Source organism: Leuciscus leuciscus (assembly GCF_965113295.1).
Source record: "Leuciscus leuciscus genome assembly, chromosome: 8".
NCBI classification, from domain to species: Eukaryota; Metazoa; Chordata; class Actinopteri; order Cypriniformes; family Leuciscidae; genus Leuciscus; species Leuciscus leuciscus.
Window position 1 is genome coordinate 12,507,684 of NC_138732.1, and position 27,526 is coordinate 12,535,209.

Here is a 27,526-nt window from a genome sequence, read left to right on the forward strand (position 1 = left end):
TTTTTCCAGTCATTCGTGTGCTTAAATAGATCATAACACTGCTTCAACCATAATTTCCACCTTCTGACACAAAGGACAACAGAATAGGTGAGTTATATTTAACAATTTATTATTAGTACTTGTTTTTGTGATTATGGAAAGCCTCGTTCACAGGCCTATGCAGTGCAGTGCAGTTTTTGGGAAGGATTTGTATTACAGAGTATGTAATTGAATGACAGAGTAAACATCTCTAAATGTAGTCAACAAAGAATATGTTTTATTGATTGTTGTATTACACAAAGAACAGACAGGGAAGTTTTCATCCTAACAAATTTGTTTAATTATGACTTTGACTATAACTTTCAAAAGAGTCAAGGTGTAAAGTTCAGTATGACAAAGTCTCTTTTATAAGAAAGAGATCAGCAAATGAATGGTTAACAGAGCAAGTTTACAGTTTAAATAAACAGATTTTACAAGTTAAATAAATATCAATACTAATATCATATTCAAAACCTGCACTTTCTCTGTCCTTCAAATCAAACGGCTATCCTCAAAATGGCATAATGCAATTTCTAGTTGTGACAAGAAGGGTGTTCTAACTGTTGATCTCTTATCTTTATTAACAGAATAAAACTGGTTGGACGTTGGACAAGCATAGGACATGTTAAGAGTTGCTCCTGGTGCTCACTGGGTGTAACAGCCACTCCACGTGGAAAACTATTGAAGTGCCAGTGGAGAAGCTGTTACCTGCAGAGAGTCACATGTGACGGAAGCCGGAAGCGCTGCATGTGCCTATGAATCCTTTACCCCTCCATGCTCCATGCCTTATCCTGCACATTGAACTGTTCCTTCATAAGTTATCATCTACATTACTATAATGTATCAATTATAATGCATTTGTATACATTTACAAATATGTGACATCATTGGTAATACAAGAACATGGTTTGTAAAATGCATTTAGAAATAAATAGATACATGTGTTATTTAACAATAAAATACAATAAAGTATCGATGAGAGTGCTGTCAGTTGTAGTAAAGGAAATATTCTACTACATCCGGTTGTGCTGTGAAACTGGCAGCAGAGGAATTTTTGGAATTCAGAACTGCATACTAGTATACTACTCATACTACTTTTACCATATCTTTCTGTGATAGAAATAGTTAAAGTATGCTGATGTTTAGAGTGTAATTGCCACTTGTGTCCACAAGGGTCCACTGTTATCTAAGTAGGCAAAAACATTTTCGGGTTTATTTTTTAGTGACGTTATAAATTTCTGAATTATTTATTTATTTATTTATTTATTTTGTCTTAATGTATATGTCTAGGTGGTGTAAATGTTGAAAAACGTTGGAAAAATGCAAATTTTCTTCTGTTCAAATTGAGTAACTAAAATGCCCTTATATTCCTGACTCAATGAAAGTCAAATATATTTTTAAAAATATTTGTTTATTTATTGAATAATTATTTTTACAGAATAGTAACGTAAAACATGACAAAAACACATCCATATTAACTAGATTCTTAATTATTATTATAAAAAAAATAAAAAATAATAGATTCATTCAGGATTCGTAAGAGCCACGTAGTCACAGTGATTCGGTCCTTATGTTCCATAACTGGCGATCTCATTTTAAGAATGTGTTTACTATGCGTGATCTAATGCTATCCGCCCTCATATTGATGCTTTAGGTACTTCAACAAGAATAAATTCCGTTGTATGTTTATACGAAATCGAGGCTTTTATTATGAAGTATTTAAGTTCCGCATGCGAACCACGGTTTGATACCTGCAGAAAGTTCAGAAGAGATCCGATCCGATTACAATAGAATTACTGCAACTTTAAACGACGCACGGTCATAGAAGAGTGTTGCAACAAGCCTCAGATATACGCGTTGCATTACAGTTCAGGGGTTTGCCACAAAGGGAAGTGCTGCTAGTCATACGCAGAGGTGACTGACTAACTGACTGACTGTACAGGGGTGGGACAGTCAAACTTTCGACAGGACGTCGCCTTGGTTCGAACCGGTTCGAACGCAGATTCGAGTTTTTTCCTTTCGAATTAGAATCGTCGCATTACGACCATCATGTTCAGCTGGTCCAACAGAGAAGGGAAGAAAGACCCAGATCTTTTCCAAAACGTATCGGAGGGACTGAAGCGCCTCTACCGGACCAAACTCTTTCCTTTAGAGGACTCCTATCATTTCCACGACTTCCATTCACCGGCTTTAGAAGATGCTGACTTTGATAACAAGCCCATGGTGCTGCTGGTGGGACAGTACTCGACCGGGAAAACCACCTTCATTAGGCATTTAATGGAGCAGGATTTCCCCGGGATGAGAATAGGCCCCGAGCCGACGACGGATTCCTTCATAGCGGTTATGCACGGTGATCAGGAAGGCATGATACCTGGCAATGCGCTGGTTGTCGATCCAAAAAAGCCTTTCCGAAAACTCAACGCCTTTGGTAACGCTTTCCTCAATAGGTAATTACTTCCATTTATTATGTAGCATAAGAGGGTCCATTGATAAATACCTCAAGTGTCACTGTATGAAATGACAGGTGTGGTAGAAGGTAAACTAAGGCAATTACCATATGGTAATGAATCAGGAAATACGCTAAAGTGCGTAGCATTTCTCTGACTCTAACAAATACTGCAGTTGCAGACTTGAGCATCTCAGTTAAAGTTCAGTGACAAATGTTTGACACATGACAAATTGAGATAATCTGCTAGTTTATATCACGTCTCAAGTTCTTGTAATTTCTGTATTCATGTTGACCACAATAACAAACCATTCATAGATTTTCTACAATTATTTTGACTCTAAAAATATTAAGTAATGTAAGAGTTAGGCCTAAGTAAAAAGTACAGGTGTACCTTTTTTTGTGTAACCATAAAGTAAAAATGTATATATTTTATTTTAGAAAATCATTAAAAATAAAAGATTTTCGTATGATTACTCCTTTTGACCTGAACAAAACTGGCTTTTCAAATGATGATTGGCTATTCATAAAAACACATACATTTTATATGAAATATATAAAATATAATTATATATTTAAATGTATATTTTTAATAAATATTTGACACCAAATCATGAGGGTCCTCTCTGTTTGTTTTATGGTTTTCCTGTCACGTGGCAATGTATTGGCTTTCTGCCTGTTGGTTATACCACACTGACTTTGGTAAACAGAACAGTGGTGAATAGTTCTTCGTTTTAAATAATAATAATTTGAAACCTTCACTGCTTAAATTAATACTTTTTTTCATAAATGTTCATTGTGAACGTTCATCATAAAATAGATGTAAGACTTTTTATAATAATTACATTTTAATGTATTTTGAGTAACTTAATAGATGGACAAAAGAAGCTTTACTGTATTCATTTGTTTTTAATTATGACCTCACAATTATTCAGTCATTATTCACTTTCTATAGAGTTGTCTCATCGTTTCCATCTGTGTGTTTTTGAGTCATCATTGCATACGCTGAGCAGATGTCACACAGACCAAGGTCTTGAACTTGAATTTTTCTTGAGCTGTTAGTCTATTAGTCTCCTTTTCCAAACTAACTTTTCAAACTACCTCCCATCACACAGTTACAGTACACGAGGCAACACCTAACCAGGACATTTACCCCACACTCAGTTCCCAGTGTGATGCCTGTCTGAACAATTTCCACGTTGACTGTACAATAGCTGTAACAGATTTCTGGGTGGTGTGTGTGTCAGGTGTTGAGTTTACACAAGCGGATTGAAACTGGCTGGGATTACCAGTGGCCTGCCATATGCTAGTGGGAAAAGGTTCAAAGCTAATTCAGCAGAAATAAATATTTGGTCCCAAACAGAGAACCATAAAACCCACAATACAATAATAATGGTATTTCATTCTGAAGATATTTCCCCTTTTTTCCCACTTTTGGTGTTGGTCACATGATCATTTGTGGTCATTATGAAATGAGCAGTGTAAACTGGTTCCATGTGTCAGACTTTTGAATATTTCACAATGTGAAACTCGCCGGCATATTGTAATGTTAAAACATCCTCTGTTTTTCATAACGAGGGAATTGTCTGAAAAGGTTTAATGTGTAGAATATTCCCATTATAAAATATGTAATGTGAATATTCTAATAAAAAAAAGGCAGAAGATTGCCTATCCTTTCTTTCTGAGAGAGATACTTGGTTATTTATCAGCCCAGTTTATGACCTTACACTGTCTTCCAGGATTTTTTTTGGCCTAGTAAAAAAGGGCTTTAGTAGGGCATGTTCTGTCCTTTTTAAGTTATTGTTACTTCAAGTTTGTTATTAGATGACACAAAAAAGCACTGTCAAACAAAAAGTAAAATGAAATGTGATCCTTGTTTTGTTTTTACCGTTTTGCAATGGCTTGAGGAATATTTTGCATATATGGTGTTTTTTTGTTTTTTTTTAAGGGAACCTATGTCCTTATCCTCTTACCCCTTAGTGTTTTGTTCTTGATGTCTGTTGGTAACAGGTTTGTTCTAGTGGTTTCTATGCTTCATTAAGAAAGTTCTAGCTGTAAGCATCAGTCTTGTGACAGAGATTCGCATACACGTAATAGTAAGCAGCTGGGCAGTGCTGTAGGCTGACAGAGTAAAAGACTGTAAATCACTGTAAACAGTCTTGTCTTTGTCTTTGTATAGCCAAAGTTCATTGTGTTATTACAGCATTTTGAGATTTCAACTTCAGTCCCGTTCTCATGCTTACTGAAACATTTATGTCGTTACAGAAGGAAGTAAACTGTTTGTGTGGTTTTTAAAATTGCTGCGATTCCCCCATGTTAATAAAATCTGTTTGTCAAACATTTTTACTTTTGCTCTTAATGGTATAAGAAGGGAAAGAGAACAGTGTTATATTTTGGCTTCAGGAAATCTTACCAAACCTGTTACAGTGTTTGACTCTCTCTCTCTCTCTCTCTCTCCATGTACCTGTAGGTTCATGTGTGCTCAGTTAAACAACCCCGTCTTGGAGAGCATCAGTATCATCGATACTCCAGGCATTCTGTCAGGGGAGAAACAGAGGATCAGCAGAGGTCAGCAGCCTTGGGTGCTTTCTGGCTCATTTTATTTTTACACATTAATTTAATAATGATAATAATAAAACAATAAAAATTACATTATTCTATTTTTATTTTTTATTACATTTTATTATTTTAAAGTGTTACATTAAAATATTAAAAATATATATATAATAAAATGTCATGATAATTTAATAATGATAATAATATAATCAATGTTTTTTAATTTTATACACCCTCATATTTTAAATCGTACATTTATTTTGCTGCTCTTTCTTCTTTGTCACTTCACATAATTATAGGACTTGTGCTCTCTTCTTTAGTTCATTTTGACTTTCCTGTATGAATCTATCAGTCAGTGATTTTAAGAGTAATACTTGCATTGATGATCCTATGCAAATCTTTGGAGTTTGACTTTGTGACATCATGTAAATTCACATTTGTTTATTTTTGAAAGAAGAAAAGCGAGTAAAACAAGTCTGACATCCTTTCCTAAACACTCTATTGTGTGAAATCCTAAGTGGATTTCCTTAATACAGGAAGGATTTGAATATCTTTTATCCCCTAATAATAGTCATTTATGCTGTACAGCATTAAATGAAGATGTAACAAAAAGAAAACAGGATGTCAGAGCTGCTCAGGCAAGTTTGTTTCCACATGTAAAAGCAGTCGAACTGGCCTAATGTTAAAAGGGAAAAACTATTGTGCCAATATAGTCCTGACCGCATTGTTCCCACTTCCCAGTTTCCTCTTTTTATACCACTACAAAGGTTTTGTGGGTCCAGAAGTGTTTTATTATCATATGACTGGCAGCTTGCATGAGTGTTTTGAGTTGTCCGATATTCCACACAGTCACTATCGGATGTGCGCTCTATTCTCGTTCAGCTGAGAACAGGAAGAATTAGAAGGAAATGCTGAGTTGGCCCATATGTCAACTCATTGCAGAGTACGACTGTAGATACAGATAGCAACATTACAAAGAGACAGCTGTTAAGAAACAGAAATGTGGCATTGTTACAGCATATGTCTCAAGAGCCATGTGACCATCCTTTTGTCCGTTCTGGGGCCAGCGGAGACAGTAACCAGATACTGAGATCAAGGTGCCCCAGCATACCATAGACACGCAGCAGTCATGCTCCAGACCCTGAGGCGTCCACACCACTAGTCCCAGTAGAGACACAACAGAATGTGTCACAGTTGTGGCTGTGTGGGATTAAGCATGAAAGGCTGTTTGAGCATTTCTGTCTGACTGCAGCTAAAACAGCCTTTGTGTTCTAGTGTTGCCGTGGGTTGCTATTATGATGTCATCTTGCCGTTTGCGTTTACTATCGCAACTGGTATTCACCCGTGTGTGAAGGTGTTTACACTGAATTGCTGAAAATAGGGTCATGAAATGGCATTGAGTTTATAAAATGTGGAACTAAAAGTTCCTGTGTGGTACCAGGGTCATGTGAGAGTTTTCTCTGAAAATGTCAGCAGGTTTCCCAGAAGCCCCTCTCACTGACTGTTTTCAATCTCTTTTTTTGATTATGCATAATTTTCTGAATTTCATAAATGTTTTCCTGGGTCAGAAGTAAAATGCCTAATCAAACTGTGAGGGGGCTTGTAGATTTTCAGTGCAACTGAATTAGTGCATTGTTAATTTTTTTGTCTTTTTCTTTGGTACATTTTTATTTAAAATGTTAGAACTAAATGAAATAAATGTAGTAATTAAAAATAAATCTAAACATTTAATTGATTTAATTAAAATCCACCTCTTATCGATATTTACCTTTTTTATTGTTCTGACTGCCTGATTGCTGATTTTGTTTAATAATAGTTTATTCTATTCAAGTCTTTAGAGTTTGACACTTTCTGCATTAATTTTATTTTTATTTTTTTGCAACTTTCAAAAACAACAATTTGTATCACAATCATTGTAGGTTAAAAATAGCTTTGGTATTTTTCTTTGGTATTTTTCTATTATATTTCTTAATATAATTTTTGTTTAATATTCTTTACTTGGAAAATGTAATTTTTCTTTGATTATGACTGAGTCAGGACTGCCACTGGTTCTCTACAGAAAAAGGAAATAATGACAAAGTTTGATGTCAATAGGTGACTTTCTATTCACGTACAGAGACACCAGGGATTTCACAGGCACCAGATCTCCTTTCTCTGAATACACAGCTTTATAGTTGCTGTTTATCTGAATTCACTGAGATCAGATGACGCTGCCGCTAATCAAACCCATTATCCCTGACCTCCTTTTCTAAAATAAAGCATGTTGCATGCAACCCTGCTGACTTCCTCTTTCCAAAGCTTTGATTTAGGACACAATCTAATGCGCCTCTTTGTATCTTCTCTCAATTTCAGGCTATGACTTTGCAGCAGTTCTTGAGTGGTTCGCCGAACGAGTGGACAGAATCATCCTGCTCTTCGATGCCCACAAGCTGGACATCTCTGATGAGTTCTCAGAGGTGATCAAGGCCCTGAAAAACCACGAGGACAAGATGCGCGTGGTTCTGAACAAAGCTGACCAGATCAGCACCCAGCAGCTGATGAGGGTGTATGGTGCCCTCATGTGGTCACTGGGGAAGATCATAAACACCCCCGAGGTGGTCCGAGTGTATATCGGCTCATTTTGGGCTCAGCCACTTCTGATCGCAGATAACAGGAAGCTGTTTGAAGCGGAGGAGAAGGACCTCTTCAGCGATATTCAAAGTCTTCCCAGGAATGCTGCCCTACGGAAGCTCAATGATCTGATCAAAAGAGCACGTCTCGCTAAGGTGAAACTGACATTTTTGCACATGTACACTATAGCTCAAAAGTTTGGGAATCAGAAAGATTTTCTTTTTTTTTTAAGAAATTGTTACTTATATTCAGCAAGGATGCATTAAATTGAATTAAAGTGGCTGTAAAGACTTTTATTTTTTCTATTTTAAATAAATGCTGTTATTTTGAACTTTCTATTCATTAAGAAGGCCTGAAAAAATGGTATCGGGGTTTCTACATTGATAATAATAATAAAAACTGTTTCTTGAGCATCAAATCAGCATATTAGAATGATTTTTGAAGGATCATGTAAAAATTCAGCTTTGTCATCACAGGAATAAATATATTGTAAAATATATTAAAATAGAAATAAGTTGTTAATTTTTAAATTAAATATTATTGTATTAAATATTTAATTAATATTTAATCTATTACAATTCTGACTCTTTTATTTATTTATTTATTATTATTATTTAGAAAATATTGCAGATGGTTACCATAATATATCTATTTCAAAACCAAATCTTACCAATCTCAAGCTTTTAAAAGCTAGTGTAAAATAAATGTATTATATTGTTTTGTAGATGATCCACGAAAATACCTTATACTTGGACGCTTTTATGAACTTTAATCCCCATTGAGTGTGTACAGGATTTTGATCTCACAGATAAAGTTTCACGTCTTATTTTCATTTTATGAAGGAACCTAATACTTGTGAGAAGTGTAGTTTTGACATGCTAAACTGCACAAATGCTACTTGTATTTAAATACTGAATACTTTTCTTCTAGGTACATGCTTACATTATCAGTTCTCTGAAGAAAGAGATGCCAAGTGTATTTGGCAAAGACTCAAAAAAGAAAGAGCTTATTGCCAACCTGGGTGCAATCTATGAAAAGATTCAGAAAGAGCACAACATTTCACCAGGAGACTTTCCTAACCTAAAGAAAATGCAGGTATGAAGCTATACATTTTTATCCAATAAATTCAAGTTTTACAAAGAGCTTTTTCATCATAAAAAAATAAAAACATAACACAATCTTTCTTTACAGGAGTTGCTAGCTGCTCAGGACTTCACCAAATTCCCTGTCATGAAGCCAAAATTAATGGAGTCAGTGGAAGACATGCTAGGTAATGACATTGCTAAGCTCATGACGCTGGTCCGTAAGGAGGAGGCCGCCATGCCCAGCCAGTCAGTGAAGGGTGGTGCGTTTGAGGGAACCATGAACGGGCCGTTTGGTCACGGGTATGGAGAAGGTGCAGGGGAAGGCATTGATGAGCTGGAGTGGATCGTGGGCCGTGATAAGCCATCCTATGACGAAATATTCTACACCCTCTCGCCAATTAATGGGAAGGTATCTGGTGCCACGGCTAAGAAGGAGTTGGTGAAGTCCAAGCTGCCAAACACAGTGCTTGGAAAGATTTGGACTCTGGCAGATGTTGACAAAGATGGCTACCTGGACGATGAAGAGTTTGCGCTGGCGAATCACCTGATCAAGGTAAAGCTAGAGGGGCATGAGCTTCCAGCTAAACTGCCCGCTCACCTTGTGCCACCTTCCAAACGGGCGGAGCAGAATTGAAGAGCCGGCTTGAGTTGATTGGATCTCAGTGGCTCTCAGCTACAGTCCAAATTGCCCAAGCCATTTTGGCCATTCAGTTAACTAACTTGTCATCAGGAACTGGATTTCTGTCTTAAACATAGATTTGTGGGAAGGGTTATAAATCAAAAATGCTTGGCTTAGAATGATAGGACTGAGAGATCAAACCAAGAAGAACTCAAGTGCCAGTGAGAGACTTTATCTTTCCTTCTTCTTAATTTTTAATATGGCTTAGAAATGGAGAAACCACTATGAGCACAGAAAGAAATTAGATTGATTTCAAAACTTCTATGGTACCGTTGTGTTTAATGGACATTGGATTGAGGTCGTAAAGCAGCAGGCAAAGAGGATGTTAAGGGGGCTCTTTAAAGAAACAAAAATGTGAAAAATATTCCATATATGATATATATCCAAAACATAAATGCTGTTGTTGTTTTTTTGCAAAACGTCCTTAACTTATTCTTTTTCTTTAAAGCTATTATGTCTGTATTTTGTATTTTCAATTTTGAAAATGTAATACTATTTTCTGATTTAAAATCTAAACTATATCAGTATACGTAATCTGTAATTTTGAGGCTGTATCTTTATTTTCTATTAGGATTATGTGATCTGAAACCCTCACCTTCATTTTAATGCAGCAATTTCATTTAGCCAATAAAAGAGTTTATTTGTAAACATGCGCTTCAAAGACTGAGTTTTCTGCATTTAGAGACACTACAAATTGCAAAATGTAGTGAAATCTTTGGAAACAAACACCGGCATTAACAGTTGTGAAAGATGTGTACAAATATCTGTCATCTGTTTTCATGAGTGCTGACAGAGAACTATGTACTTGCATCGATAGAGCTTTTGAATTTGAGTGGAAAAACTGAGTTCTTTTTGGAATGGTAGTAATGCAATGACGGCGTCATATTTCTCTCTGCTCATTAAGTCGTTATGTTGAGGCATGTTGAGGTGCTGCACTGTACAGCGTCTTCTTTTCTTTGGCAGCTTTTGTGAATTGATCACAGATTTTTTTTTTTCTTCTTCTCATGCAGCTGACTATTACTTTCTTAGTTTACTGTAGCGTGAACCCTCTTGCAACACATCTGTGGCTGAAAAAAAAATATCACCCATTAAATTGATCCCTCACTGTCAACTGGATCGTGGTCAACTGCACGTTTTTTTTTTTTTAGTACGTCAAAAATATTTGTTTACATTATTCAAGATAATTATTTTAGATTCATCTAAAGATGGTACATGCTTATCTTTGATATACTGCTCAAGTTTAGGGCCAGTAAGACTTTTTTTTTTTTTTTGAAGAAGAAGAAATGAATGCTTTTATTCAGTAAGGATACATTAAATTGATCAAAAGTGACAGTAAAGACTTATTCATAAAAGAATCACTTAAAAATAATGTAATATGATTTCCACAAAAATATTACACAGCACAACTGTTTTCAACACTGAATAATAAAAATAATTGTTTTATGAGCATCAAATCAGCATATTAGAATGATTTCTGAAGGATCATGTGACTCTGAATACTGGAGAAATGATGCTGAAAATTCAGCTTTGCCATAACAAGGAATACATTTTAAAATATATTAAAATAATTGTATTGTAATATTTCACAATATTCCTGTTTTTACTGTATTTTTGCAGCATTTGGTGACCATGAGATAGTTCTTTCAAAAACAAACTTTTGAACAATAGTGTAACTTTGTATATAACTATACCAGTACTTTGTTTTGGCAGCGATATGTGCATTCTGTCCTAAAGAGACCTCAATTTAGCACCCTTTGAACTTTCTCATCATCATTTCTCACTTAATGCATTCTGCTCTCAGTACACACTTGACAGGAAGGTGCAAAAGTTCCCAGTAATGTCCTAAGTGATAGTAAGAATTTTAAAATCACCACCCTCAACTCACCCTATATTTGCTGCACTTAATCTTAAATTAAACCACTTTGCTAGATAAGGATAACGTATGAGGTCATAGTTGCATTTTGAGGGACACTAATAAGCAATTAACAGCCTTTTAAATTGTTTATAGCTATATAATCTGTTAGACCAGACCCACTTAGCACCTCCCCCATGTGACTGCTTACTGACACAGTAACCTAAACCCTTCTATTAGAGATGCTGGTTAATAACAGCCATGTGTAAGAAGGTGATGCATCTTTAGAAGCGGTGTGAAACTAAAAAGCACTGACTCAGATGTTTAGCAGAGAATTGCTTCACTGCTGTGACACTCACTCGCCACATTTATTTTAACTGTACTTAGAAATGACCAAATAACAAATAAGCAAAATAGGTGCCTACCACTTTTTTGATGGTACATGTCACTATTATGTTAATCTTAGTGCCCTGTTGAACAGAATAAACCACATTAACAGAATACTGTACATTAAATCAAATCAGACATTCAGTTAAAAGAACTAAACTGATTTATTGAGGATAAACCGCAGTTGAAGCTGAGTACATAGTGACTGTGTTGTTTGCACTCATTTTCATGCCAAGGTAGGTGCTCAAATAGTTGTTTGTTTATCCGTCTCCTCTGTGTTTGTTTTAGAGAAACAGAGTCACAGAAAGAGCACAGAGAGAAAACCAGCATCGAACAAACCCAGTCTCTTTGTAACAGGACATCCCAGGTCCTTTGAGGGACAGGACATCCTTTTTTTGTGTCCTGTCAGAAATCAGAGCCTCATAACTGAGCAGCTTGAAGAGCAGCGCAAGTGCCATCATTTTTCATATTACATGGCTCAGTTGTAACCTCTTTCAAAACTACTGATTTTACTTCAACATTAGCCTCAAAGAAATCTAAACTACTGAGAAATGAGGTCAGAAGAGTCCTCTCGGCCAGGTGTGATTGGTGGACTGTGTGGTTTTAGGTGTAATGCACAGTGAGAGTCTTCATTTATAGCAGCAATAGTGAGTTATGATCTCAGAAAGGCATCCGTCTGGAGTTATGTGAGGTGATCTGTGTCACATGGACGTTTTGGAGGTACTTTTCACCCAAACATGTCCTGGGATGCATAGGTTATGTAGAGGAAGCCATCGGGGTCTCTGAACTGGGAATAAACTTCTCCCATGCTGGTTGACAAACAGGACATGTTCTTTCCTGAGATCAGTAGGTACAGAGCTTGAGATGCCTCTAGCGCTATCTTACTTCTGTAAGAGAAAGAGCAAAACATAAAATTGGCATTACAGAAAAGAATTGCTTGAAAGTGCCTGAAACTTCAGGCGGTGTCTCATAGCAGACGTCCCAGGACCTAAACAACGTGGCCGGGCAAAACATTCATGATTCACTGTTCACACAACACGTATTCAACAATGACTTAAGAAAACAAGCATTGACTCATTCTCTGCTGCATAAACAGTCATGACAAGACCAAAACTGCATCTACTTTTATATTTGAGAAAGAGACTTTACACACCTGAGCAGACTGAGGAACTGCCCTAATGCCAGCTCATATGGGACAAGAAATTTGGTTTTGTCCAGTAGGGGAAGCTTTGTCTCCCGAAGGTATCGTTCCACAATTACCTAAAATGCAAAACATAATTTATAAGGTTTAAAATAGCCACTGTTTTATTACTGTTTAAACATTTCATATTCAAAAAGGCATCTCACCGGTAATTTGTTGGGGAACTTAGACCGAATAGTGCAGACTTCATCTTTTCTTGTTTCTACATTGGAAGAACAAAATATTTTTAATTATTTGTTTTTCTGATCATTGAAAATTGCTTTCCTTAAAATAAATTTAAAACAATAAGAACAAATAAGAAAATAACACGAGAAAGAGGCCTAAATAGCAACTTGTCTGCATTGTGGGAAATTGTCTTTAGCTAAAAGGATAAGCATAAAGGTAGAAAACATAACATTTAAATTAGCCTAAAACATTCCCAACAACGCAAAACAAGCGACATAGAGGAGTTAGTAAAAGGCAAAAAGTTGAATGTTGTTGTGAAGTCATGACCTACCCAAGCACTTCCTTTGCTTGAAAGGCATAATTTCCATGGATTTCTCGTAGGGAGGCATTCTGATTTGAGATTGACGAGGATGGAGACGTGTACGATGGTGTGGTAGGAGGAGGCTGTGCCCGGGCTGACGAAGTGCCCACGGATGAAGGTTGTCTCAAATGCCTGCTTTCAGTTCGCGGGGCTCGGCCTTTATACGGGTGTGTGTGTGTGTGTGTGTGTGTGAGTGTGTAGGGGGAGGACAGTCTGAAGTGTGAAAAGATGAGAAGTGCTTGCGCGTAATTAAAGACCATGGGATGATATTAGCCGTTACATAAGCTCTTCAAAACCTCTTCACAGCCTCTCTCGTCCTCGCGCTGGATCAATAATGAACCGGTCGCCGTAAATGAGCACAACATTCACAGACACGCTATTTGAAGTTCAGCTCCGCTTTTTTCTAATGTGAGTGCCATGACTGCTCAATTAATAATCACGGCATCAGCTTTTGTGTAACACCACAGTGAACAACAGACGTGTTGATAGGTACGTGTGACTGTTGAGAGTTCACTGAACTCAAGTAACGGGACAAACACGTAGACCTTCCATGCCTCGTTTTTAATATAGGCTGTTATTAGTATTGAAAAAGAGATAAGATAACTGGATTTTGTAAACAAGGTCTTTATTTTTAAACATTATACATAAAATATGTAAATAAATAAATAAATAAAAATGTATCAGTAAACTTTTTGCCCACCAAATATTGCAGTTCATATAGTATTGACAATACATTGATTTATAACCTTTAAAATACATGTGTGACGTAAAGGGATTGTTCACCCCCCCCCCAAAAAAAATTCTGTTATCATTTAGGCTACTCAACCTTGTGTCATTCCAAAACTGAATGACGTTCTTCTGCAGAACACAAAAGATATTTTGAAGAATGGTGAAAATAAAAAAAAAGTAAGCTTATTGTCCTCCATTGTGTGTGTGTGTGTGTGTGTATATATATATGTAACGGGTGTGAGAGCTGTGCAGGTAAACCTCACTTCCTTGATCTCAAGAGGCGCACTGGGAGAGACTGCTAGAGACTGCGGTTAGTGCACCCACCTCCCACCCTGGTGACCCGGGTTCGAGGCCTGCACAGAGTGGGGTGAGTAGAACCTGAGGGGTTACATTGGTGCCGTGACCCGGATGGGAATGAGGTTTAGGAGGGTGATTGTAAGCTGTGCTGGTGAACCTCACTCCCCTGATCTCAAGAGGTGCACTAGCAACTGACACTAGAGACTATGGTTCGAAGCCCAAACACAGAGTCCGGGTTCGAAGCCCAAACACAGAGTGGGGCGAGTAGGACCTGAGGGGTTACATATATATAACAATGGAGGTCAATAGGCTTAAAATTTTGCATTTGACTTTCTCTTTTAAGCACTATAGCACAAAAACAGCTGGTTGACTTTTCCATTTGTTGACATGACATGGTTAGATTCAGATGGTAAATATATCAAGTTGGGTGTCCACCTTAGAGATAATCACCATATTTATAATGATATCATCATGTTTAAAAATATGATATTAATCATAGCATATGATAAAATATCATATTTATTTGTTACTGCTCTAAAGCTTTATTTAATTATTATGGGACCTAATTCAATGCTTTCAGAATCTTTACTTTTAAAAAAAGAGAAAAAATGGCAAAAATGTATTACATTCTTTAATGACTTACCAACCTTAGACGTGGATTGAATGGGGGTTTATATATGTGTCATCTCAATTTTGCATGTATCTTTGCCTGTATGTAGATATACATTAATGTATGCACATATGTTTTTTTTTCTTTCTTTTTTCTTTCTTTTTTTTTTTTCTGATCTTCAGATGTCCTGTTTATCAGATTGGGGATTTCTTTGTCGGGGCTGGGTAGGGTTGTTTGGTGGGTGGGGTGGTATAAAATGTAAAAATGCAGTTTGCAACAATAAAAATTCTATGACCAAAAAAAAAAAAAAAAGAAATTTCAGTATTTTTAAAATGAACATTTTTTAATGACAGTTTATTTATTGAACAAAAATGAATTATTTAAATAAACCAAAATAATAAACTTTGCTAAAGGGATTGGTTTGAACTTATTAACTTAGACATTATTAAAAACATATTACTTTAGCTAGTATTTTTATCAATGTGCCTTTTGCCCCATGCTGGTGAGCTTTTACCCCATGTGTGTAGATTTTTAAGATGTTTAAACAAACAAACAAACAAACAAACAAACAAACAAACCACTTTTATGATTTATTTTCACACAAATCTGCTGCTCCATCAATGTTCAATAAAAACAAATTTTTTCTGCAATCATATAGCCTATATAATTATGTTCCAAAGGAGAAAGTTTTGGAATGACATGAGAGTGAGAAAATTATGACAGAATTTCCATTTTTAGATTAACTATCTCTTGTTTTTGTTTGTTTGTTTTTTAGATGACTGAAGCCCGAACACAATGAGGTTAGTATGGTGTTACAGGCTGCATAACTAGTGAAACAGAGTCCAAGCGCCTCAGAGTTTGGAACAAAAGCCACTTTTTTCTTCTTTTTTTTTATTACTTACCCTAAGGCCCATCCTCATCATGCCCCCTTTCTCAATGAGGTCAGGGAGATACGAAAGAAACAGTGTATAATATTATGTGCCTGACATGAAACAACACGGTCAAGATAACATTTTGGGGTTAAACAAAACACCCCTCACTGGCTCAAATGTGTTGCCTAAAATCTTACCTTGAAATTTCAAAGCAGGTTGAAAACAGGTGAAAAGTATAAATTTTGATAGATCTGACTTGACTGTGCTCACATCAGTGTAGCCTAATGTAGGCAAAATAGCTGATTTGTAATGATTTTATAAACAAAAGTAAATCTGTGGGAAAAGAGGATGGGGGAAAAAGTTAAATGGAAGAGAATTTCTGGGGTTTGAGGTTTCACATTCAGTTCATGGTTTCAGCAGAAAGTTGGCCTATAAATAGTTAGTGTAGTTTTAATACAGAGTGATGAAAAAAGAAAGGAAGAGCTGGATGTAAAGAACCTTTTGTGTTATAGGCCTGTTTAATAAATAAATATTTATTTTAAACTTCTTGGATAATAATACATTTTCGCAGTCAGATGAATTGGAATTGCAACTGTTTTACAAAACACACAAACTGATTTTACATGGCTACATCAAATATATTTATGTGTTACAACTGTAAAGCTACGTATATTAAATTATTATGGGATCTCATTCGATGTTTTCAGAATCTTTACTTTGTAAAATAATTTTGCTTCTGTATTTTTGAAATGAACATAATTTATGTTAATGACAGTAATATTTATTGAACAAAAATGAATTATTTTATCAAAATAAACAGAAAATAGTACAGACTTTGCTAAAGTGATTGTTTTGAACAAGTATTAAGTTAGACATATTAAAAACATATTTTAGCTTGCCTAAGTAGGCCTATTTGTATCAATAATTTGTGCCTTTTGCACCAAGCTGATGGTGAGCCTTTTACACCACGTGTGGGATAAAAGGCCCACCTTGCCAACTCATACATTTATAAGATTTTTAAACAGAATGAACCACTTTTATGATTTATTTTCACACAAAATTTGTTGCTCCAAAAAGTTCAATAAAAACATAAATATTTTGTTCTGCAATCAAACCATATGGGAGTAGTGAAAAGCACATTTTTCTTAAGGTGTGCCTTTATGTACCCTGCCGAAGGAAGTCTTGTTTGTAAAGGCGAAGGTTGACACCTGCTGGTTAGAAAGTCTTGGTTGTTTCTTTTCTACAATGGACGGTCTCGTCGCATAGCAGCCGACAGGAGCTGCTATTTGAAACCAACCAAACCAAGCGGATATTTGATCATTTGGAAAAGTACACAAAGTAGGCTAATATACGTCACTAAAGTAACAGCATACTCGTTTTAAATCACAATCTGGGTCATCGCTTGTTTTTCTTTATTTGCGTATTTTAAAGTGATCCCATAATTCAACCACTAGCAGAGAACGTGAAAATGTTTTAAATGATCGAATCTTTTCATGCACTGAATCATTTTTCGCTCATCTCTCGCTTGTGAAGCGCGCGAATGAATCTTTGAATTCAAACGATTCAAATTAAATCGAGTCATTGGGGTGAATAAAAAAAATCTGTACAACACAAAATTATATGTTCAGTCCCTCAATTTAATAAATAAACACAATCAAGTTTACATTTTTTTGCGTGTAAATATTATTCAGAAGCCTATTAGCTGCCATACTATACAGTCTAAAAACATATCGTACCAACTACTAGGAGATTCACATTCCTCTTAAAAAAAAACTAGTCAATTCTGTTCGAAAACTTCCCCGGCCAATCAGCTCACGTTTTCACGTTCTAACTCCGCCCATATTCATACTCTTTTCTTTACAGCAGTGAGCTGTGTGCAAGACTGTCGCATATGATTCAATCCACATCATCTTCATCATCATCATCATCATGATGAACCGAATAGCTGACGTGATGATTGTAGTGCCTCAAAATGGTTAGGAGGGTACGGATTATTCTGGGGTGTAAATTAAGACCTTGAAAGTATGCCTTTGTTACATGTGCCTCCTAGCGAAAGTTGAGTTGCCTCCGTTCGGCATTTTCGTGAGCTGCAAAGATACATTGTTACGGACTCTGAATTTTAAGCGTCGGCTCTGGTGCTGCTCATGTCGCACAGCGCTCACGCTGCATTGACAGTCGGTACTCTGGCTAGAGGCGAGCAGTGAGTGAGCTCTCCCCGTTCACCGGCGACCATAGTGAGTGTCTGCCTTGAAAACCGATTTTGCGCGCACAATGGCCGGACGCCGCGGTTGTGTGAATTCGCTATGGTCAGGGAGCGATCGGGTTCGCATCGGAGAGCGGCTGAAAGCCACTCTGGCCGGCATAATGGAGCTGGACCTTCTTAGAGGACGACAGCTGGAGATGGTGGATGCGGTACTGGACGTGAATGAAGCCCCCGCTCACCAGGGGGAAGGACTGGAAAGCGCCGCCGAGGATGGTGCCGCAACCTCCCGCAGGCAACAGGTCAGTGGGGACGTGGGAAAATACCACAGGAATATAATGTTCCTTGTAATTGTAACTTTGATCTCGTCGTCGAGGTGAAACCCTGCTGGTGGCACCTCCTAAACGTTTTGGTGACACTGGCATCCAGTGGAGCTCAGGTTGCATGAGCACCTATACAGGACGCTGCTGCTGACTGTTTACATTTCAGAATTGTACACACCTTTTTCTTCAACGTGTCAAGGTTGAGTTGGAGTGCATAGCTATTTTAGGCCACTCCACTGCACACAATGCATGTTGATTGCGCCTTTGAAAAATATAAAATGCCTCTTAGTGGAGTCATGTGGGGGACAGCAGGGTAAGCTGTGTCATTTTTAATTTGTCTTACAGGCAAGAAAAAAAAAAAGAAGCCTTATTATATGTTTGTTATCAAATGTAGTCAGAAAGCATCTATAAAAATATAGAAATATGACTTCTTGGGGAAAAGGTAGTTGCCCCATGTTGGGGGTAAGTTGAGTCGATATGTTTTGAAAAAATGTTTACACAACTAAATTACTAATATATTTATCTCATTCCTTTTTTCAAACTTTTTATTTAAATGTTTTCTCTCATTCCAATGGTTCATTTTTGCAGAAACCAGCCAGAGAAAAATGCTTAAAGGGATAGTTCACCCCAAAATGAATATTCTGTCATTAATTACTCTTCGCCCTCATATCGTTCCAAACCCATAAGACTTTCGTTCGTCTTCGGAACACAACTATTTGGGCTATTTTAACTGATGTCTTTACTACCTATCTGGGCCTTGAAAGTAGTCATTGCATTTCTGTCTATGGAGGGGTCAGAAAGCTCTCGGATTTCATAAAAAATATCTAATTTGTGTTGCGGAGATGAACAAAGGTCTTATGGGTTTGGAACGACATGAGGGTGAGTAATTAATGACATAATTTTCATTTTTGGGTGAACTTATCCTTTAATATTCAGAATTTTTCATTTTAATTAAATACCGATAATTCTTTATATTTGAAAGCCGATAACCGATATATTGTCCAATAAATCGAAATCGAAATTTTTATATAATTTTTGAGAGCCTGATTACAAAAACAAGTGTCTCACCATCAAAAGCCATGTCCAAGTACACAATTGTTCTCAGTATAATTTTATGTAGCCTATACAGCCTAAATGACAGCACATGTTGCACTTAACTGTATTTTCCTTTTTTGAAGTGGTTCCAATCATATTTTGTGAGTAATTGAAAACCATTGTGGCATCTGAAGTGTCTCAGCTGATGGAAATAATTCATTATTTATCTGCTTTAATATATCGGCCAAATATCTGATACTGATATGGTGGCAGATATATTGTGTATCCCTAAATTCAACAATTTTTTTTAAACATTTTGCTGTTGTATTTGTAGTTTTAAGTAATGGTAATATGTTTCTACAGTTTCCCATTTTGGGAAAACTGCTTTATTCAATAATGAAATAATTTGGATACATTTTTAAAATTTTAGATCTGTATAAATTTGCTTTGATGTTAATTTCACCTGTCTTGTAAAATTGCAAATTACTTTGGCATGCAAATGAGAGTTTTATTTTTGCATAAAAATGCTTTTTAATTTTTTCATATGCATCTCTCAAAAGTAGGCAGCTGTATAGGAAGGGCTCTTTCTAATTTATATGGTCATGTGACAAATAATGCACTGTATTGTAGATTAAGAGGGTGGCACAATTTACCCAATGACATATCAATCTCCTATTAATCTACACATACTGTCTGTATGTTGGACAGACAAAATGTTTTACTAACAAAATGTTGATTTTTGTCATGGTGATGAGGCAGGGCTCTTGACCAGGTATGGAGGACACATAACAGGTGCTGTTTAGGTATGTGCTTGTGTAATGGGAGAAGGAGGGAAGTGTATGTGAGAGTTGACAATAGAAGCACCATTGTGGGTTTTTATATAATGGACAGTGGGGCAGTGTGCAAGTGAACTCAAGTGAAGCCACAAATTTGAAATACATTTAATAGTGGCAATTAGCTCATACATCTCTCACATTTCTCATATCCCTCATTTATTATAGGGCATTTATATAATTATCCGGGATCTCCAAGATCAAAGTGATGTGATTAAGAGCATTTTCTTTCATAGCATGCAAAATTGTTTTCGCAATTTCAAAAGGCTTTTAAAGGACACTTACAAGTAGTCATTCAGTCTAGCAAAATGTGCGGATGAGAAACAGCAATATGTATCATGAGACAAAAGTGTGAGTCATCATCGGGGCGATGTTGTTGCCTCTCCACCTACGTAACTTCCATTTGCATAAACACCACATGGAAAAATGTTTCTGTTGTCGGCGTCACAGATATCACCTCTCCTCTGATACCCGCTGAGGGAGAGAGAGGATGGACGGAAATGGACAGAGAAATGGAGAACGGGGGTGTACCATGCAGAGCAACTGATATGTTAACCCCTCACTAGGATGGACTGCTGCGCAATGGCTGAATGCAGTATCTGATTTCATAGCTACTATGCATATAGTCTTTCATTTAACTGCCATTGGTTTATTAGACTATTAAAATATGATAAGTTTTTCAGTCAAAAGTTCGATTGCTCTGATTCAGTGGCTGAAAAGCTGTCTTCCATCTTCCTCCCTCAAGACTCACCTTGTTATTATAATATGACGTTAAACCATTTTACTGTGTCAGTGTGGGAATTGAATGAGTAATTCCTCTGTCAATGGAGCTGATAGCCAGACTGGATATTCACCTCATTATTTCCATTATTTTATGTCCATTTGCATCATTAGCCTCATGAAATGCAGTTTCCATGTGCCAGAGCACTCCTTCGTGAATTGATCGGTAGCTGGAAAATGGCCAGTTCACCCTGCGTGAGACCCATATCAGGTTTCCCCTATTGAGCAAATGCTTCTTCCAAGCCCCTTCCCGGTGAAATGAAATAAATTGCAACAGTATACCACGATAATGCAGTATAGATTCTGTCTAGATGTGTGCATAGGTTTAAGTGAACGAATTAGGGACATTAGAGAGAAATTACGGTCTAATTTATTTATGTTTTGTGATAGTCAAGTCAATGCATAACGTTTCAAGCAGTTTTGCTCTGCATTCGAAAAATTCAACTGAAGTACCACAGTGAGAAACAAGTGTTTGTTGTCCAATGCACGTGGAAGTGTCAATGCACATGTTCGTTCATATTCCATCAGTAAAGAGAGAGTTAAAGTATTGCTGCTAAATCGGATGTGTGGGCGAGGAGAGGAGAAGGAGAGCGAGAAAGAGAAGGAGAGAGAGGGCAGGAAGAGAAGAGAGGCCTGACAGTTCTCTGAAGTGAAGTGGGGGAGGCAGTTATATCCAGGAGTGGTGGTGGTGGTTGGGAGGGGGGTCTCACATAAGAGATGCCTCCTTCATGCTGTTTGTCTCACTAGGCAACCCATCCCCCGTACTCTCTACTTTTCTTCAAAACTCTTCATTTTATCACTCTCTTTATGCTTTATGCTCCCCTCCATGAGTATTCAACCTTCATCCCCCCCCTGCTCACTTTTACATCGTATGTTTTCCCTTCCATATATAGTTTTAGAGTCCGAGACATGGGTAATTGTGGGTAAACTGCTGGAGCAGAGATAAGCCTGGTCAAAGTCTGCCTTTCAATACCCATTATCCCCCCTTCTTTTCTCCTTTTCTTCTTTGTTTCATCATCTGTCTTTCTCCACTCTCTGCTTATTAACCGCCCTCCCCCAGCTTTTTTCATTTCGCCAATGCATCACCTGCATTGTCTGGGTAAAAGTCTGACAGAAGGTTGATCGGACTTAACAGGATATGCACAATAGTCACTTGGTTTGATGGGATTCCTCAGAAGTGAAGCAAGGGGAGATTCCTTGCGATGGGGGGAGGTTGGGGATCACAAACAGCTAAACCCAGTAAACACTTCATGCAGATAAGCGATTTAAAACTTCTGAGCAGAAGTGAACTTTAGTCAAAGCATTCCCTTGATTGTTCTCAGTTATTAGTCCTTTAAAATCCTCTCAGAAAAGCAGTCTTAGACATCATAAAGTTACCAGCTAATGATGTGGCTTAGGTGTACTGTTTTTGTAAATATATACATCACAGATACATGATTTCTATGCTGGTATGAGTCTGGGTGATTTGGTCAGCTGAGACAAATTTTTGTTTACACCTGGTTAACATGCATCTCCAGTGACCAGCTGTGATCATATTTCGAGGATAGGATCTCTGATTTCAGGACTACATGAATCATTCACTACGTCAGTGTTTTACAATTGATAAAGTGCAAAAAATTTAATTGCAAAAGAATTGCACGTTATCTGTTTGTCACTTTGTTTATATTAGGCATTGATTCCTGACTCCTTGTAAGTGATGTGTGCATGTTTATGTAGTATGTATTCAATCAGATGGTTATTTCTATTAATACCATTCTGCTAAAACCTCTTTTTTTTATTGAAATAGTCAATTGACAGGTGAGTAGGCGGTCCTTTGCTGCTGTCTGGGATTCATTACGATGGATTAGCGTTTAGCCACAAGTACAATGTACAAATACATGCATCATGATCGTATGTTAATACCAGGTGTAAACGGGGTCTTTGTGTTATCACTGTATCTTGTAGTAACATGACCCCTCCATCTGTTTCAGAGCCTGTCCTCTGCAAACCCTGATCTGTCTTGCCTCGGCACTACAGGAGAGGGGATAAGCTCACGCTGGTCCACGTTGTCCTGGGACGTCCCGTCTGATCTGCTGTCTTCTCAAACCCCAGACTTCCCTGGCACTACACCGCTTGACTGCGACTCTAGACCCAGCTCAGGTGCTGATACTCTAAGTTCCTCAATAATAAACCTTTGTCGTTTTGTAAAGAGCACTTCAAAATATATTTGTCTGGATAACTTGGACCTTTAACAAAGGCAGTAGGGCCTCTGAAATATCTCGCGCTGAGGTGCTTCTCTAAAGCTGTTTATATTCACTGAGAGAGAATTGTGTGATTAATCATTGTTCCACAGTATTGTTTCCCTTTTTAGTATTTGGCATTTGGAGCATTATATAATTATTTAGTCACAGCTGGCTATTCTTGGTGTTGTATGTTATTCAGCACTGCAGTGCTCATCAAAACCTGGATGAAGAGATGTTAAACCTTAAATTATTACAATTTAAAACAACTATTTTCTATTTTAATATATTCTAAAATGTGAATCAAAATACCCCCCCCCCCCCCCAAAAAAAAAACGTACTGATCCTAAACTTTTGAACGGTAGTGTATATAAAATACTGTTCAGTTCTTCTTAGAAATACAAAGTGCTTGCAGCAAAACACCAATTATAGCAAACTTTGATAAAAAAGAAAAACTTTGTAGAGATTCATCAGTCAGTGAAACTATATGTGAAATGTCTAAATCAAAAGGTGTTATCCTTTAAACCATCCCTGAAGAATGAGCCCTGCGTGAAATTGTAACACATTTCACACAAGCGTATGACTCATAGCTTGGATGGCTTGGGGCTCTTTTTGAAACAAATGATTCAGTGTTGACCTCTTAACTTAAATATGACACACAGTTTCTGAGTTTTTGGGAGTTCTCTGTTTACTTTGGCAAACATTAACCCTAGGTTTTTATGGCAATCCCATCATTTATATCATGTGTCACCCCTGAAGCACTTCTCCCCCTAACACTCTTAACTTCATCTATCATTCTCTTGTCCACAGGTTTTTACTCGGTCAGTGGAAGTTCTCTGTCAGACTCTTGTTACTCTGTATCCAGCGAGGCGGCTCCTGGAGGGTCAGTGAGAGTCAGCCGTAGGCCTCGCTCACTGGATCATAGTGCCAATCATTGGAGGGAGGCTGAATCTCTTAGTACAGAGTGTCCTGGGGGCACAGTGGAGAAACAAGAAAGGAGGCCCTTTTCAACTGGTATGATCGATCTTAAATCTGTGCTATAAGAGGTCTTTCAAAAATCAAAAGATTTGCCTATTTATATAAGCAAGATTTGTTAAAAATACTTACAAAGGATGATAATGTTTGTTGTACATTTGCTATTTTTGTATATTTTCATTTAAGGTAATTTAAATATTATAAATCATACTGTAACAATCCTATATAACAGTAATAAGCATTTAATGAGAATAGGAATTCAAAACAAAAGGACAACAAAAAAGTAAAATGCCCAATTATTATTTATAGTATATATGCATATATAGATAATTTATATATACTGTATATACATAGGTTCTTTTTGTAATAATTTTGTGTTTTTTATGCTTCTAATTAAAATAAGTAGATAATTTATTGTATACTAAATAAGGAGAATGTAAATAATAAAAAATGTTTTAAATTCTTTATGAACAGGGGATCTTGAGCTCAATAGCCTCATGGTCCTGACAGACCTTTGTTCCAGTTTGGGAGGGTTTCACCCAGGCTCTCTTCTACCTTCTTCCAACTCCAGTCCACAGATTCAGCTGGACCCAAAATTTTGCTCTGACCTAGTTTCTCGGAAGACAAAAGAGGTGTACCCTTACCCTAGTCCACTCCATGCTGTGGCCCTCCAGAGCCCCCTGTTCACGACCTGCCAGGAACCTTCCCCCACCCGCCTCTCGCCCAGTCCAGAGAATGAGCAGCCTGTGGAGCCAGGGCTTGATCAACCTCCTGTGAAGCCCCCAGCCTCTCCTTCCTTTACTCAGCTGGAGAAATACATCAACAGATTAGTCCATCAGCATCACTGCAGGGTGGCCGCTGAAACCTCCAGTCGTGGACCCCAAATAAACATTGCAGGTTATGAGGGACTCCACCCAAGAAGTGCTTCCTCCTCCAGCCTGTCGGGAGGTAGTGCGACTCCTTGTAAGTCTATCCTGGGCAATTCAGCGAGAGTCAGCCTCAGCAGTATTGGTAAAAATGCAAGTCGCAATTCCATCAACCTTGGAAACTTGCCCTCCGTGACAGGGGAGGATTTCAACATCAGCTTCCACTTGAATCTGAATTTGAACCTAAATCCGAACCTGAACAAGACTTTGAGTTTTGATGCTAAAAAGTTGAAAGAAGAGGTCTCAGGATCATGTGGGCATCTCTCTGCCAACTTAGTCACTCCAACTGCTTCCCCTTCCTCTTCAACTTCCACCATCACCAGCACTCCAAACTGGAGTAGGAGACCAAGGATCTCCACCTGCCCTTCCTCAGTGAACCATCGTGGGTCTCTGGAGATAACTGGAAAGACCTTTAGTCCAGTGGGATTCTCCAAATCTCTAGACTGGAGTGGAGCCTCAAGGGAAGAGGCAGAGGGTTGTCCTCCTGTCAAAGCTTCAGAAAGCCCTCCCAAAATGAATGAGGACTCTGCAGTTGTATGTGAGATCTCTCGTGTATCTGGACTGCCAAGATCTGTAGTGCTTGGTTTGATGGAGGAGGGGGTGGAGTTGGATACAGAATGTTTTAGGAACGAACGAGAAAGAGGTGGAGGTTCTGCTTCTCCAAGTAACGTTTCTACACTGCACTCTTCCCGGTCTTCATTTCACCACCCGTTTGGATTAGAACGAACTAATCTGACACCACCATCAAATGCCTGGACAGGTGCAGGCACAGGTCAGGATTACATATCTCAACAGCATCGCCTACAAGTTTCCCACTCGGATTGCCATTCGGCAATGACATCGCAGTCAGGTAGCCCTCATTCGGACAATTCTGGACCCACGCCTACTCGTTCTTCTCCCATCCTACCTTTCCCACACAATCAATCAGATCCCGCTTCATCTCCAGGCTCTTCCCACACCAGAGTCCACTCCCCTCCTCGGCTACTTTCAAATTCACCCTTCACTCCTGCCCAGCTGTCAGTATTTCGGCGTGACTCCCCATCTCAGTGCTCTCTTCCACGCTTTCATCCATGTAGTTCCCCACTGGAGGGTCCCATTCGACCTCGCGGAGGGTCCCTCAGGCAGAATGCAGGGGCTGGATGGAGGCCTCAAGATAGAGGCTGGAGGAGGAGTGGGGATGGAGAGAGGCTCTACCAGGGCAAACATGCCTCCAGAGAACTCATCCGTGCATCCACGGTGAGTAGCTATTCGGGCAGAGACTACGGCACCGGATGGGAGGATGAAATGAGTACTCAAACACCTAAAAAGGGTGGAAAGTTTTGGAAGGGGTTTGAAACACGATTTTGGGGAAGAGAGGAGGAGGAGGAGGAGGATGACGAGAGAGATGAGAGAGCTGAGAGAGCTGGAGGGTTTGGTTGGAGGCACACCTCGTTGAAAGAAACATCGTCCAGTAGGCAAGATCAAAGAGGGAACAACTCGAAAAAGAAAGGAACAAGTTGGGACAGTCGGAGTTCCAGCCTCCGGTTGTCCAGACGAGCATTATTTCGAAGTGAGTCTCAGGGAATTCTCGATCCACATTCTCAGAAACGAGAAAGCAATCAGTGGCGTTCCTCGTTTGAGATCAGCCGTGCAGGACGAGGCTCTGAACGTGCTCGCAATCTGGTGCGAAAGGAGGAGAAACATCATTCTTCAACAGCCAGTCTTTTCCATCTCTCTCGATCCCAGAGCCTGGAGGGAAGCAGTCACTCCCTTTCTCCTCTTTCGTCTCCATCCCTCTCACCCTCGCCACCCCCATCAGCTCCTCTCACTCGTTCCAGATCGTTCCGTGACCTTGGAAGGAAAGTGTTTGGCTCTATGAGGTCCCTCAGTTTCAATAAAAATCACAAGTCAAAAAAGAAAGATTAGTGAGAACATTTCAAAATGGGAGAAAACAGGCTGCCAACTTTTCCAAACTTACGATTTACTCTCATTCTGCTTGTTTAGAATCTGCATGCCATGCTGTGTTGTGGTCTGTGCACTCTTATGGTCATAGTGGTGCTGGTGTTGTTTTTACTATGAACATATTATACTTAAAGTACATTAAAGTATATACCGACCAAATACAAAAATATGTTGTTTAAACTCATGCTCAGGACTTTGAAAAAAAAATGAAATAATTTGAAAAGATTGTTAAAGTGCTGAAACATGATGAAATATCAATAAAAGTATTTCCAATTTAACATGATCCTTATTGATTTGCTTGGCAATGACTACATAGGCTGCTGCTGAGTGAAGAGTTCTGTGGTACAATCGGATTAAATATCTCACAAACAAAACTCTGCTGCCATAGACTTATAATAAATGTCTTATCACAGCATTTCCCTAATC

At 38.0% G+C, this 27,526-nt stretch overlaps 3 protein-coding genes across 3 annotated transcripts; 2 read left to right on the top strand and 1 right to left on the bottom strand.

The window, feature by feature from the left end:
- Positions 1-1,582: 1,582 nt before the first annotated feature.
- Positions 1,583-10,042, top strand: ehd1a (EH-domain containing 1a). Its single transcript, XM_082177941.1, has 5 exons — positions 1,583-2,465; positions 4,935-5,032; positions 7,373-7,785; positions 8,561-8,725; positions 8,822-10,042. The coding sequence occupies exons 1-5, from the start codon at positions 2,068-2,070 to the stop codon at positions 9,347-9,349; spliced, it is 1,602 nt and encodes a 533-aa protein (XP_082034067.1). The 5' UTR covers positions 1,583-2,067; the 3' UTR covers positions 9,350-10,042.
- On the bottom strand, positions 9,795-13,959 carry map1lc3cl (microtubule-associated protein 1 light chain 3 gamma, like). The gene is made up of 4 exons (XM_082177942.1): positions 13,331-13,959; positions 12,981-13,036; positions 12,787-12,893; positions 9,795-12,520 (listed from the first exon to the last, which is right to left on the bottom strand). The coding sequence occupies exons 1-4, from the start codon at positions 13,386-13,388 to the stop codon at positions 12,361-12,363; spliced, it is 381 nt and encodes a 126-aa protein (XP_082034068.1). The 5' UTR covers positions 13,389-13,959; the 3' UTR covers positions 9,795-12,360.
- Positions 13,960-15,776: 1,817 nt separating this feature from the next.
- LOC309504545 (uncharacterized protein) lies at positions 15,777-27,378 on the top strand. The gene is made up of 4 exons (XM_082177680.1): positions 15,777-18,370; positions 23,010-23,178; positions 24,069-24,272; positions 24,708-27,378. Exons 1-4 carry the CDS (start codon positions 18,140-18,142, stop codon positions 27,062-27,064), a joined length of 2,961 nt encoding a protein of 986 aa, XP_082033806.1. The 5' UTR covers positions 15,777-18,139; the 3' UTR covers positions 27,065-27,378.
- The last annotated feature ends 148 nt before the right edge of the window (positions 27,379-27,526 follow it).